Source organism: Myotis yumanensis, unplaced genomic scaffold (genome assembly GCF_028538775.1).
Source record: "Myotis yumanensis isolate MYYU_CA2020_CCGP unplaced genomic scaffold, mMyoYum1.0.hap1 SCAF_9, whole genome shotgun sequence".
NCBI classification, from domain to species: Eukaryota; Metazoa; Chordata; class Mammalia; order Chiroptera; family Vespertilionidae; genus Myotis; species Myotis yumanensis.
Genome location: NW_027223760.1, coordinates 61,556,076 through 61,571,433, shown reverse-complemented (window position 1 = coordinate 61,571,433; position 15,358 = coordinate 61,556,076). Strand labels below are relative to the sequence as shown.

Genomic DNA, 15,358 nt, shown 5'->3' with positions numbered 1-15,358 from the left:
GATAAGAAGAATGTTAGAGGTATGCCATTTTAGGCAGGTGGTCAAAAACAACTTCCATTAAGAAGTACTATTTGAGCATCTGAATGTGAGGGAGGGAACCATGACGATATCTGGGAATAAGAGTTACAAATGGAGAAATATGAAGTCTGAAGCTGCTGATGCAAAAACATGTTTGGTATGCCCTAGGAAGAGAAAGTCAACATGGCTGGAGAGGAATGAAGAAGGAGGAGGTTGGTAAAAGTTTACAAGACAATCGGGAGCAAATTAGGGCTTTTGAGGCCACAGTGAGAATGCTGGATTTTAAGTAGCAATGAGAAGTTAATGAAGAGTGTCAGAAGGGGAAATCAGACTCACATTTATATACTAAAATGTCAACAGCATTTATCCCTGGGTAAAAAAAAATTCGGATTTCCCCCCCACACACATTTTGCTTTTCTATGTATCTTGGAACAAACCCAAATTTTCTAAGATTCCTTTTAATTATTAAGTGCACAATCACCAGTAAAGAAAAAAACTTATAACACTCTGTAAGTACAAATAATATATTTTATTTCATCCCTGAAAACAACAAAAAAACAAAAATGTCCACATCTAATAAGAAAGACAGAACAATTATTCCAAACTTCACTTGACAATGGTGTATAATTCATTTCTTCCATAGAGTACAGAGAATGTTTGGAAAGCTCCCTTTCATTAAATTTTTTTCATATTTATTTTAATAAAACATTTTAATTATTGCTACTATGTGTGGTAGCATATTGTAATAATGAATAATATAATATCCAAAACTAAATTCAATATAGTGTAAATCTAGAATCTAGCTGCACTTGGCAGTTATTATAGAGAATAAATACTATGAAATATAGGGCACCATATGGCAATTAAATCTGCTACAAGGGACATTTAAATAAAGGTGTCCTTTGCTCTATGCTAGAATTACCCAAGATTAGGATCTTCTGTGCTATATACATTAACTGTTTTCCTGAAAGAAGAGTCAATCTTCATAATTTAAATTATATCTTAAATGTTTTTAATTATTTTAAGTGGTCATTACATAAAATGAACATCTAATGTATCTATTATACAAATCCAAAATTTCATAAAGCAGGATACTCTTATATAATGTTAACATTTTCCAAGCAATTTAATGTAGCACAAATACCTTTATACATCTATGCATCTGGCTAAAGTCCTTCAGAGCCCCAGTCTCACGAATATCTCCGTCTCCCTTCCCCTGCCAACATAAAGGCAAAATTATCCAAATATGGAAATAATGTGCTTCCTTGACAGCATAGACACTCAACGGGCTAAACTTTTAATACTTATTTTTATCTCATCATAAAAATATCATTTGTTCTTCAGAATACATGTAAGAAAATGTTACATATGAGATTTGTTCTTTCATTGTCCCAATGTTAATAGGTTACAGACAGTGGCTACTACCCATTTCAAGATTATTCTCATACAAATGTAATTTTTAAAAATATACAATAATTAACCTCCAGTTATTCTGAAGGATAGTGCAAATGAAGACATTCTTTGGGTCATGATTTCAAAACATTCTTTTCAACATTATACTTCCTTGCTCTGCTCATAATCTGAGTAACAAAATATAGTACTGGAAATAAGCACACTTTTTAACAGTATCAGTCTAAGATTATATATATTGAGAACAAATGACAGAATGATTCAATAACAATATTCTTCACTTGTCTGAAAAACATGTTATATATTTAAATAAATATTTTCCAGAAATGAAGCCATGTCTTTCAGTGTTTTTATTTCAGCTTGATCTCAAACACAAAAGGTTTACATAAAGATCACCTATCTGCATACCACATCAACCATGTTACCAAATTCCCTTTAAGGATACAGTTCAGCATTGAAGAGACTTGCCTAAAAGCAAACTAATAACTTTTAAAAATTTATATACAGAATAAGAGTTCCATGATTCCAGCATATTCCTTGAAAATGCAGAGTATTTGCAAAGTATGACTCTACCTAGCCAGCGGTTTAAAAGCTTTTCTGTCCTTGGATCTAACCCATGGGGATGCAGCAGCACAAGGTGATCTTTAACTGCTATCTAATGTTGCCAGATGCATTAATCCTTTTGTTCGTGGTTACTGGCACCAGATTCCCACTAGTACCATTGGTAGTGTTGGTTGCTGAGCCGTTCACAACAATATAGTCAACTTTGTTCTCTAGTTTCACCAACCGCTGTAAAATGTCATCCAAAAGGACAGCAATTGTTCTTTTTAGATCCGCTGGGGGGTTGGGGGGGGGGGGAGAAATCAAAATAAACCATATTAAACATTAATATTTGTGTTTTCATAGTTTGAGGGGGAAAGTGAGCAATTATTAAGTCATCTGAAAGAAAATATACTAGAGAGAAAGCACTCAGATCACAAATAGAAAAGGCCTAATTATTGTAATCAATAGCATCAGAGCTTCTTAAGGGAATTTCAGTGTTATAAATATGGGGGAAACTCTCATTTTTCCAGTGCAATAAAACAGATTTAAAGTCTGGTTAAAAAGTTAATCCCACCCAGCCAGTGTGGCTCAATGGTTGAGGGTCAACCTATGAACCAGGAGGTCATAGTTTGATTGCTGGTCAGGGCACATGGCCAGGTTGCAGGCTCAATCCTCAGTAGTGGGGGCATGCAGGAGACAGCCAATCAATGTTTCTCTCTCATCATTGATATTTCCATCTCTCTCTCCTTCTTCCTTCCTCTCTGAAATCTATAAAAAATATATATATTTTTAAAACACGCAGTTTATAAAATATCAGGTGTAGAGGGTCTCATTTTTGCTTTTAAAACTGAGTTGTTATACAAAGCTGGGCAGCATAGCATAGACAGTTCTACCTTTTAAAATATCACAGTTATTTTGCTCAAGTAGAATGAATTTTGTTTTCAAGTATTTCTCTGGTTCCAAAAGAATTGCTTCTTCATTATTGGACTAAGCAGAATGCAAAACAATATAACCTGCATCTACATCTGCCACAAATACACCAATCTCAATTTATGCCAACCCTTCAACTCTAGTCATCTACATTTGACCCTCATCACTTCATAAAAAACATCGTAAGAGGGAGAAGAAAAGATGGAAAGTGTCCAGGGGATTCCCAGATAAAGATGGTAAACTGAACAAAGGCATTTAACCTCTGATGCCTCTGAATATGCCACCAAAACAATGAAGGTGTTTTTTTCTCTTTTTCTTTCCTTTTTAAATCCAGGAGGCCAAAGATAACAAGAGGAGACAATAACAACAAAATTCCAGAAGCTGAAAAGCAGATGAGCACTAACTGACTTAGCAGACCTGAAAACGTTGGATCTTAAAAGAGGAAAAATACCAAGAAGCAATTTGATTTTCTCCTCCGAACCCCACCCTAAAAGGCCCAGTACCAATAAAAACAGGGGTAAAGAAGGGATTAAAAACAGGACTAGCCCTAGCCGGTTTGGCTGTGTATAGAGCATCGGCCTGTGGACTCAAGGGTCCCGGGTTCGATTCCGGTCAAGGGCACATGCCCAGGTGTGGGCTGGTCTCCAGTAAGGGGCGTGCTGGAGGCAGCCAATGATTCTCTCTCATCATTGATGCTTCTCTCTCTTCCTCTCCCTTCCTCTCTGAAACCAATAAAAATATATTAAAAACAAAACAAAACAGGACTAGATGAACATTTATAAAGCAATCTGATTCCTATAGTCTTTATACCACTCCAAAACTGGGCAACAGCCCCTCCCCATTGCAGAAAATCTCATGTATTTTCTGAGGCTAGTAAGCAGCTGAGGACCTGGGAACCACACTGAACACTGGGGGCGTAGTGAAAGTTTACATAGTAAGTGCTGAGGCTACCCCTTCTCCCCCAGTCTTTTCCTCTCACTCAGGTCCCAGAACACTTGGGAGACCTATACTCTTCCTCTAGGGAATTTGACTAGGTCAAGAGGAAAAACCTAGATACACTAAGATTCAGGATACCCAAAGATTACAATACATTGTATAATAATCAGCTGGCCTTTATCACGGATTCCTGGGAGGTAGCTCTAAACACTTGGAATTTCCTGAGTGGTAAAGTCTTTGTTACTCATGGTGGGCCCCTGGGACTACACCTGATAGTTTATATTAATAAGATGTCTCAGGGCCCTCGCTGGTTTGGTTTGGTGGATAGAGCATCAGCCTGTGGACTGAAGGGTCCCGGGTTCAATTCTGGTCAAGGGCATATACCCAGGTTGCAGGCTCAATCCCCAGTTGGGGCATGCAGGAGGCAGCCGATCAATGATTCTCATCATTGATGTTTCTCTCTCTCTCCCTTCTTCTCTGAAATCAATAAAAACATATTTTAAAAAAAGAATTAGACATAATACTACAAAATATTAATAATTATTAAATTAAAGTGATGGATATATGAATATCATATTATTTCTTTTTCAGTGCAATTGAATTTTTCATAATAAAAAGTGAAGAGAACATTATTTGTAGAGGCCAATGCACTAAGTAAAGAGTTAGACTTCCATGACCTATCTTTATTTTGTTTCTTTTTCCATGACTATCTTTAAATCGGGATAGATTTAAGAGAAGAAAACCAGAAATAGTCTACAGTTAACTTACCATATCCTGCCATCGAAGCACCATTCTCAACATCCATTGTGTTCTTATTTTCCTCTGCTAGAGCTTTAACGTATCTTTTGCTTAAATCTAGTATTTGTTCACGTAACTTGACACTGCTTTGATGTCTTGGTTGTTGAAAAGTATAGTGCAGTAACATCAATCCCCAAATGAATCCAAATACAAGCAACAGTAAACTCAATTTCTGGGACATATTTTTTCTGGAGATTGCAAAAATCATTTCTCCTGAAGCAAACAGACTCAGCTGAAAAGTGGTAACTAAAGGCAAGCCACCAATAAAGATTTTTGAAGGGAAAAAAAATTTCCTCCTCCTCCTCCTCTGCTAATATGGTATATACTTCATCTTCAGCAAGATTGCCTCCAACTCTCAATTACCTCTGTAAAACTGAGAAGAAAAAAGGCCATTAGTCATAACCTATATCAGTAACAGAATAAACAATGACATATTTAAGAAGAGTTTCTATAAACAGTTTTGATTTGGAACTACATCATCTTCTTTGCCAACTTTCTCCACCACTCAGCAAACTTTCAGGTCTTTATCAGTTTCCTTTACATAGCTCTTCAAAAATTTCAAACAGAAATGTCGATTCATTGAAAATATCTTTTTAAAATACCATCATAATCATAAAATTCTTTGAATGACTTCTTGTCATTTGTAGCTAAAATTATGAATGTAAGATTTATAGGAGATTTCAGTCTATTCAAAACCGGTCACCAATCTAAATGTCTAAAAACTATTCCTTCTCCTCTTTAAAAAAAAAAAAAAGTAGATGCCAAACTTACAAGTTAGAAATGAAGAAAAGTGAAACATTGGAAAATCAAAATACCCGTCTGACTTAAAAAAAACAAAACACACAACTACTATATAAGTAAGTGTGCCAATATTTGAAAATGTACTATATAAGTAAGTGTGCCAATATTTGAAAATGTCACTAGAAAATATTACTAATGGCAATTAGAGAATCTTAAGAAGCATTAATCCTAAGATTAAAAGTAAGTTATAATAAATGAATTCGGCAATGTAGCAGGATACAAAATTAACATCCAGAAATCTATGGCATTTTTATACACCAATAGTGAACTTACAGAAAGAGAGATTAAAAACAACAATCCCATTTACCATTGCATCAAAAAAATTAAGATACCTAGGAGTAAACTTAACTAAGGAGGTAAAAGACCTGTACTCAGAAAACTACAGGACACTGAAAAAAAGAGATAAAGGAAGACATAAACAGATGGAAGAACATACCGTGGTTCATGGATTGGTAGAATCAACATCATTAAAATGTCCATACTACCCAAAGCAATCTATAGATTCGATGTACTCCCCATTAAAATACCAACGGCATCTTTCACAGACCTAGAACGAACTCTCCAAAAATTCATCTGGAATAAAAAAAAGACCCCAAATAGCTGTAGCAATCCTGAGAAAGAAGAACAAAGTAGGAGGGATCTCAATACCAGATATCAAGCTATACTACAAAGCCACTGTTCTCAAAACTGCCTGGTACTGGCACAAGAACATACAGACCAATGGAATAGAATAGAGACCCCAGAAATCGACCGAAACCACTATGCTCAATTAATATTTGACAAAGGACAAAAGAGCATACAATGGAGTCAAGACAGTCTCTTCAATAAACGGTGCTGGGAAACTTGGTCAGACACATGCAAAAAAATGAAACTACACCACCAACTTACACCATACACAAAAATAAACTCAAAATGGATAAAGGACGTAAACGTAAGATGGGAAAAACCATAAAAATCTTAGAGGAATCACAGGCAGCAAAATCTTAGACATATGCCGAAGCAGTATCTTCACCAATACAGCTCCTGGGCAATGGAAACTAAAGAGAAAATAAACAAATGGGACTACATCAAAATAAAAGGCTTCTGTACAGCAAAGGAAACCATCAACAAAACAAGAAAGCCCACTATATGAGAGAACATATTTACCAATGTTATCTCAGATAAGGGTTTAATCTCCAATGGGGGGAAAAGGGCACATATGTAATACCTCAATCAATAAAAAATTGTTAAAAAGAAAACAATAAGTTCTAAGTTTATACATCTAAGTTTAACACTTGCCAGATGTAATGACAAGTGTTAAAACAGGTTAAATTTTTTTTAATATTTTCAAATTTACAATTCTAAATTTTAGATGATGCAGGTATGTATTTTTATAATTTAAAGAAAAAAGAAAAGGTTATACTTTAATTTTTTAAAAAAGAGAAAGGTCATGATAATTACGGCATCTAGAAAGACCTGAAGAGTAATAACATGTATGAATCACCAAAGTCTCCAGTGAAGAAAATTCTTCAAGGGGTGGGGAGAGAATGAAGAAGGTAAAGGGGTTCAAATATATGGTGACAGAAGGAAACCAGACTTTGGGTGGTGAACATACGAATGATGTATTATAGAATTGTACACCTGAAACTTGTATAATGTTATAACCAATGCTACCCCAATAAATTTAATTTTAAAATGTTTTAAAATTAAATTTATATAATTTACATAATCTTTAATTATGTTTAATGGAGTATATTCTTTAGGTAAAAGTATACCTGGAGTCAAAAAACACATGTCACAGCTTAACAGATATTTACTGGGGCAGTATATACTAGGTACTAGGGGAAACTATGTTTTTGCCCTAAAAATTTATTTCCTAGCACAACTTCTTTTTTAAATAATAAAAATAAGCCTGGCTGGTGTGGCTCAGTGGTTGAGCATCAACCCATGCACCAGGAAGTCACAGGTTCACTTCCCAGTCAGGGAGCATGCAGGAGGCAACTGATCAATGTTGATGATTCTCTCTCTGTCTCTCTCCCTCTCCCTTCCTCTATGAAATCAATAAAATATATTTTTTTAAAAGAATTAAGCCCTAGCTGGTTTGGCTCAGTAGATATAGTGTTGGCCTGTGAACCCTTCGGTCCTGGGTTCAATTCTGGTCAAGTGCATGTACCTTGGTTGCAGGCTCCACCCTGGCCCGGGCCCTCATCAGGGCACCTGCAGGAGGCAACCAATCGATGTGTTTCTCTCAATCAATATTTCTCTCTGTCTTTCTCTCCTCCACTCTCTCTAAAATCAATGGAAAAATATCCTTGGGTGAGGATTAAAAAATAAATAAATAACATAAAAAAGGCTTGTTTAGAAGCAATCCATTGTGATTAAGGTGTATTATTTGCTTGGAAAAAAAAGAATTAATTAATTACCAGTACTAAAAGATGACATAACATCAAGATGATGATGAGAACAGTTCATCTTCCAAATAGCCCAAAATGAAACTAGCGTATCGTTAAATGCTATCTTAGTCAAAAGAATTTCAAAACCTCATTAGCTTACTCTAACCCATGTTCATCTTCTAACTCTCACGGCACATTACTTTACACCAACTGATTTTACACATAGTGTCATCCAATCACGTGAGCCCTCTCTCCTTAAGTCTCAGGTCCCTTAAGGGTAACACGCCCTACACTGCTGCCACAAATCCCACAGAGCCTGGTGAACAATCAGCATAGATGCCCTATAGTTCACTTTGAACACATCCCTGAGCCTAACCCAGGGGTGGGCAAACTTTTTGACTCGAGGGCCACAATGGGTTCTTAAACTGGACCGGAGGGCCGGAACAAAAGTATAGATGGAGTGTTCGTGTGAACTAATATAAATTCAAAATAAACATCATTACATAAAAGGGTACGGTCTTTTTTTTTTTTTTTTTAGTTTTATTCATTTCAAACGGGCCGGATCCGGCCCGCGGGCCGTAGTTTGCCCACGGCTGGCCTAACCCCACCTCCTCCCAAACAGCAATGTGACTTCCCTGCAATGCTTTTTGGGTGTGACGAGGCAGAGAAGATAGAAATTTTGAGATAAAATTAAACTATTTTCAATTATCCATTTCTAGTTTGGAAGAACCTGGGAAGAAATCTAATCCAATCCCCTCATATTTCAGATGAAGAAACCAATGCCCAGAAATGTTAAGTGTCTTGCCTAAAATGACACAATCAGTTTGTGGGAAAAACTGTATTGGTCCAGAACACAGGTCCTAACTCACTATTTAGGTTTTTCTCTATACCACACTACCTCCTTTGCCTCCACTGAATGAGTAGTAACATTAAGTGAAGCTTGTTACTAGTATTTTTTGCTTTAAAAGAATATAACCAGAAAATAGTAATGGCAGTTTAGAGCAAATTCTTAAGATATATAACTTGTGCTATTCATTCAATTATCAAGTTGGCACATTTAAGTTTTAAATATGCTTTATTCACATAAATCAAAGTATTACAATGTCGCTACAAAAAGGATTTAAGCAATCTTAGATTTTTGTGTGTTTTTTACATAGGCAAAATACTACAATAGAAAAGATATGAAGTAAACAAAGATAAATACAAGGTCTTCTGGATGTAGACACCTTCACCATGACCACAAACACACGAGGAAGAAAAATTAAAAAAAAAAAAAGAACTTGGGGAGAAGGAACTGAGGAGAGGATGCATAAAGGCCTAGGCTCAAGCACAGCCTTTACCACATGCAGTTTCATTTAAAGCATCAAAGAACTTGGTTTATTCATTCATTTTGCTCACTTATTCATTCACAATATTTATTAAAGCACCTACTATGTGCAGAAACTGGAGATGTAAAAGGTGAAACAAGATAAAACAGGATCCTTGTTCTTCTGGAGAATATGCTTTAGTAGAAGTAGGACAATAAAAAAGCAAACACAGAGGAGAAACCAAGATGGCGGCATAGGTAAACACCTGAAATTGCTGCCTCCCACTACCACTTCAAAAATATACTAAAAGACAAAACGGACATCATCCAGAACCACAGGAAGGCTGGCTGAGTGGAAATTCTACAACTAGAAGGAAAGAGAAAAGCACACTGAGACTCAGAGGAGGTGTGGAAGTCAAGTGCAGAGGTACGGAGGCGCACGCGGAAAGGGCTGGCAACTGAGGAAGCAGTTGTCTTTTTCAATCAGGAGGGAGTCACAAGCTCCTGACTGCTCTGAACTCGAGTTACGGGCGAGTCTCTGGGGACCCAGACTCATACAGGAGAAACTGGACTGTCTGGCATCGGGTGGAACTCGAGGGCAGCTTTCTCTCAGAGGTGCTTGCAGCGATTACCACAGGACACTGAGACCCAGGGCCTCTTAGGGGAGGACTGAGGATCAGCCATAGCTATCTGCTCCGCCCTGTTGATTCCCTGAGATGCCCCACCCAAGCTGTGAGCAGAGGCTTTTGCATATGAAAGGCCTGGCCCTTTGCAATCTAAATTTACCTAACAAACTGCAGCTGGGTCAGAGAGACCCAGAGCATCCAAAAGAAGGCCCAAGGCCCCACAGCAGCTTACATTGCTTCACAGCTGGGCCTCATCTGGGCACCTCCAAACCCCAAACAAAGAAGAGGAATCTTCAGATCTCTCCGTAGCTCCTGCTGGGTAGCCTCAGGCAGAGGTTAAATTAACACCTCATTAGAGATCTAAGAGCCAGTGTACCCAGTGCTCCAAGTGGGACCATCCAGATTACAACTCCTTAGATCCATAAGGGACACACTCAGGGGGCAGACTCAGTGAGCACCAAAGCCCCACTGAAGCAAGTCTTGCCCCTAAGGGTGTCCCCAGCACAGAAGTTCTCCCACTGCAGACACAGCTGATTCTCACAGCCAATTGGCCTGGAGATCAATTCCTCCCAGTGATACCTACAACAATCAAGGCTTAACTACAACAAGACTGTGCACAACGCCCACAAAGGGGTGCACCAAAAGTGTCCGCCTCAGGTAATTGCGGAGGCTGAGCCACTGGGCCCTATAGGACACCTAGCACAGAAAGCCACTCTATCAACACAGGGAAGCAGCCAAAATGCGGAGACAAAGAAACAGGTCAGAAATGACAGAAATGGAGGAAAGCAAACTATTGGATATAGAGTTCAAAACCACGGTTATAAGGTTTTTCAAGAATTTTCTAGAAACCGCCGATAAATTTAGTGAGACCCTCAAGAAATCTAGTGAGACCCTCGAGGATATGAAAAAGGAACAACTAGAAATTAAGCATACACTGACTGAAATAAAGAATATTATACAGAAATCCAACAGCAGACTAGAGGATCGCAAGAATCAAGTCAAAGATTTGAAATACGAAGAAGCAAAAAACACCCAACCGGAAAAACAAAAAGAAAAAATAATCCAAAAATATGAAGATAGTGTAAAGAGCCTCTGGGACAACTTCAAGTGTACCAACATCCGAATTATAGGGGTGCCAGAAGAAGAGAGAGAGCAAGATATAGAAAACCTATTTGAAGAAATAATGATAGAAAGCTTCCCCTACCTGATGAAAGAAACAGACTTCCAAGTCCAGGAAGCACAGAGAACCCCAAACAAAAGGAATCCAAAGAGGACCACACCAAGACACATCATAATTAAAATGCCAAGAGCAAAAGACAAAGAGAGACTCTTAAAAGCAGCAAGAGAAAAACAGTCAGTTACCTACAAGGGAGTACCCATACAACTGTCAGCTGATTTCTCAACAGAAACTATGCAGGCCAGAAGGGAGTGGCAAGAAATATTCAAAGTGATGAATACCAAGAACCTACAACCAAGATTACTTTACCCAGCAAAGCTATCATTCAGAATTGAAGGTCAGATAAAGAGCTTCACAGATAAGAAAAAGCTAAAGGAGTTCATCACTACCAAACCAATATTATATGAAATGCTGAAAGGTATTCTATAATAAGAGGAAGAAGAAAAAGGTAAAGATACAAATTATGAACAACAAATACATATCTATCAACAAGTGAATCTAAAAATCAAGTGAATAAAAAATCTGATGAACAGAATAAACTGGTGAATATAATAGAATCAGGGGCATAGAAAGGGAGTGGACTGACAATTCTCAGGGGGGAAGGGGTGTGGGGGGTGCGGGAAGAGACGGGATAAAAATCGTACACCTATGGATGAGGACAGCGGTGGGGGGTTGGGGGTAAGGGCAGAAGGTGGGGTGGGAATTGGGTGGAGGGGAGCTATGGGGGGAAAAAAGAGGAACCACTGTAATAATCTGAACAATAAAGATTTAATTTTTTTAAAAAAAGCAAACACAGAAACAAACTAAATTCAGCCTGTAAATTGCTATAGAGAAAATAAACAGGACAATGTGAGAATGTCTAGGGAGTCTAAATGAGGTGTAAGGTCAAGGAAGACCGGAGTTCTGATCTGAGAAAAAAAGAAGCACAAAGTCTGGTTCCAATTACCTTTTAACTAAAACCTTTAGAATTCTTTTCTGACCAGAATCTTGGGAGCAGACAGTAAATTCCTTATTCTTACCCTCCTCGGTACAAACCAATGAGAATGAGAGGGATCCCAATCCCCAGCATGGAATGGCCTGGTTTGCAGAAATCATCCAAAGTGAACAGAAGGAAAGCTGCAAGCAAGGAAAGCTGTGTCCCCCTTTCTTATGAGAATGACAGTTGCTGTTTGGTAATATACAGGAACAATAATGATTTAATATGGTGATCTTTATACAGAAAAATGTATTCTTATTGGTGTTTTCTAATATGAAAGGGGCAGTGGCAAGATGGGGTGTGGAATAAAGTCTAGGTAGCAATCCACTGTCATGTTAATTTATTGTTATTAAGCATTTTTAATATAATTTTTTCAAACTCTAAAATATTTCTTGTTAAAGAACACACACATATCAAAAACAAAGAACATGGGAAAATTGTTTTCCTTATTTTTATATTTATTACTGGACTTAACGTCCCCACTCCAATTTGCAAGACCTTTGGAGATCTGTAAAGCTCCAAAGATCTGGTTTAAGTCCAAACAGCAAACATCAAACAACTAGATATTTAAGCAAATTGTCAGTGGTTTCTCCCTAGCCAGGACAAATATATTAATCTAACATTATTACTGAGGATAAATAAAGACAGATAATCGGTGAATATTTAAACTAGAACACTCTCATAAACATAATGTGATGCACAAAGAGAAGTGACTACCCAACATCAAACAAAAGGGGAAAATTAGGCATCCAAACTTTCAACCCAGGAATCCAATGTTTTCCAAAAACAAGAAACAAAATTGACTTAATAGTTTGCAATTGGCATTTGTTTAAAAAACAAGATAAAATAGAAACCATCAGAGTAGACTGCGCCCACTACAGATTTTGTTTTGCAAAACTTTTCTTTCAGTTTACATATATATATATATCTTTTTCATACACAGGTACACACATGCACACACAGAGCTATACATCTATGGAATCTTGATATAGACTTTTGTTATGGGCTGCAGTCAAAAAATTTAAGAACACTGCATTTCACACTACCTGTCCTGAAATACTTCCTTGTATTTTTATGTAAATACTGCAATAGCAACATTAAAAATATTAATGGATGGCTAATCCTACCTTAAAAACCTCTCCTTCAAATCGCATTTCTGCACTTCTTTGGCAATCTGCTTCATGAACCAATATGGCCACAGCTAAAGCAACTACCTACAGCAATAATATCAGCAACTAGCAAGCAGAGACCCTCTCACTTAGCCAAAGGTACTACTGCAAGAATGGCTATTAGTCTCCTAAGAAATTTACAGCTAGAGAAGCAGATATTTATTACAAAAAGGAGACAGTATGTTCACCAGAGCTCAGAGGTTCAGAGAGTTCTCTCCAAAAAAGGCTCAGAAACAAATTACCCACAGATTTGATCTTGGAATGTAATTTCAGGGGGAAAGGGCATTTCTAAATGTCTTAAATTACTAAAATACTTTCTCTACATAATATTGCCTAAGGTTAATATTTGGGGGGTGGGGGAGAATTTAACACAGGACACATTCACTCCTAATTAGCTGTAAGATTTTAAATGTTAACTGCCTTGAGAAAAGCTACACTAAAATTCCAGCTGAGATACAGAAATATCATATCTAAAGATATTAGATCATTTTTATTTTGTTTTTTGTTAATCCTCACCTGAGGATATTTTTCCACTGATTTTTAGGGGAGGGGGAAGAGAAAGGGAAAAACAGAGAGAAACATCGATGTGAGAGAAACACATTGATTGATTGTCTCCTGCATGCTCCACAACCAGGGCCCGAGCTGGGGAGCAGACTGCAACCAAGATACACGCCCTTGACCATAATCGAACCCGGGACCCTTTGGTCCACAGGCCAATGCTCTATCCACTGAGCCAAACCGGCTAGGGCTAAAGATATTAGATCATTTTTAGATGGCACGTTTGGGAGAGGGAAGAGAAGACTACAACACTGAAGAGTGCAAAAGATAGAAAAATCTGGGTAAAGTAAGTCAGGGTTAAGAATAGAACATGTTAAGGCAAACGGGAAACTACTCAGTCACTATGCCATAGTAAAATTTTAATCTAAAATGTATTATGCAGTACTGGCTATTTCAGTCACAGAGTCTGACCTGCCCACAGCCCCAGCCAATCATGTTTTGTGCCACATGACCCCACTTCCCCTTCCACAGCTGACTAGACTAGCACTGTGCACCTTTGCCTGAGGCCTTGGACAAAAAGAGGCCCTTAAGAAAACCAGGATGTTGATTTGAGAGCAGGAGCAAAAGGGGAAAGAATTCACAAAAAAGAAACAATGAAGTTAGATTAGGAGATTGACAACCAGAGTTGTATACAAAGAAGCAGACATAATAGGTAAACTGAGGCTATGAGTAAAAAAAAAAAAAAAAAAGAGGTACAAGCAGTAAGTAAGGAGGAAGAGAGCTAAGCATGTCAACAATGCAGAGGAAGCACATGCAGATCATGAAAGAGATTCGGGTTTGTGGCAGCTTTCTAGATCTTTCACATGTATCGCCTTCCTCAAGGTGGAAATACACACAAATAAATGACTGAAAAGGTTTGCATCCTTTTTTTCCCCCCACATTAAAAAGAATGCCTAAAAACCCTTATCATTGAAAGTCTGAGCTAGAAGAGTCCTTGGAATCAGACCAACTCACTAGCTTAGAGAGGAGGAAATCGAGGACCACAGCGGAACCTAAGGTCACACAGGTCGTGACAGAGCCGGACGAGAACCAAGGACTCCTGTTCCTGTAGTCGTCACCCTCTGTCCTCCACTATTCTAAATAGCACCAACATGGAAACGTTTTTTTTTCCCAAAACAAGTATTTTTGCCACATGTTTTTAAATGAATCAGCAATCTTTATGTGCATATGCCATCTCCCACAGTTTAAGTTTTCCACTTGCATACTCTCTGGCTCTCTGTCATCTTTATGAAATACAGTCATTAGATTTCTCCGTTTCTACTGAAAAAAAAAATTTTAAATACATCTGTCACTAAAGACATTACACAGAATATTCATCAGGCCCCACTATAACTGTACATTCAAATAGAGCATCACTCAGGACATATTTTACCTACTACACAGTAGTGTTCAAACTCAAAATAGTACAAAACAGACATTTTAAATGAAAAAATTTTTTCAACTAAGGACCATAAAGATTTCTTTGAAGAAAAACTCATCACCAATATCAGTCAAATTTAGGAGAAAACAGTGCAAGAACAACCCAAACGAAAGAGGGGCTAATGTGAAATATTTCAAGTCATTTCCTTACAAAATGTATTACATCAAATCAATTGTCCTGAGAACAAAAACTGCAACTTGGAAACACAGATCCATCCCAAAGGGAGGAAATGACTAACCAGTGAGAAAGAACAGAAAGAAGTAAAAAGAAGTTTGATACAGGGTTGAAAAGAGGGTGAAGCTGAAAAGATGGTGAAAC

At 37.6% G+C, this 15,358-nt stretch overlaps 1 protein-coding gene across 3 annotated transcripts in view; it reads right to left on the bottom strand.

Annotated features, from left to right (window-relative positions):
* Positions 1-535: 535 nt before the first annotated feature.
* CCDC126 (coiled-coil domain containing 126) overlaps positions 536-15,358 on the bottom strand; it is a 55,565-nt gene continuing 40,742 nt past the window's right edge. For 2 of the 3 annotated variants that reach the window (XM_070425160.1, XM_070425159.1), the window contains exons 2-3: positions 4,606-5,008; positions 536-2,264 (exon numbers count right to left, since the gene is read on the bottom strand). In XM_070425160.1, coding sequence (XP_070281261.1) covers positions 2,080-2,264; positions 4,606-4,843 — 423 coding nt within the window. In that variant the 5' untranslated portion in view covers positions 4,844-5,008 and the 3' untranslated portion in view covers positions 536-2,079. Of the gene's footprint in view, positions 2,265-4,605; positions 5,009-5,872; positions 5,893-15,358 lie in introns of those variants that run through there. The other variant, XM_070425161.1, reaches the window with a different exon arrangement.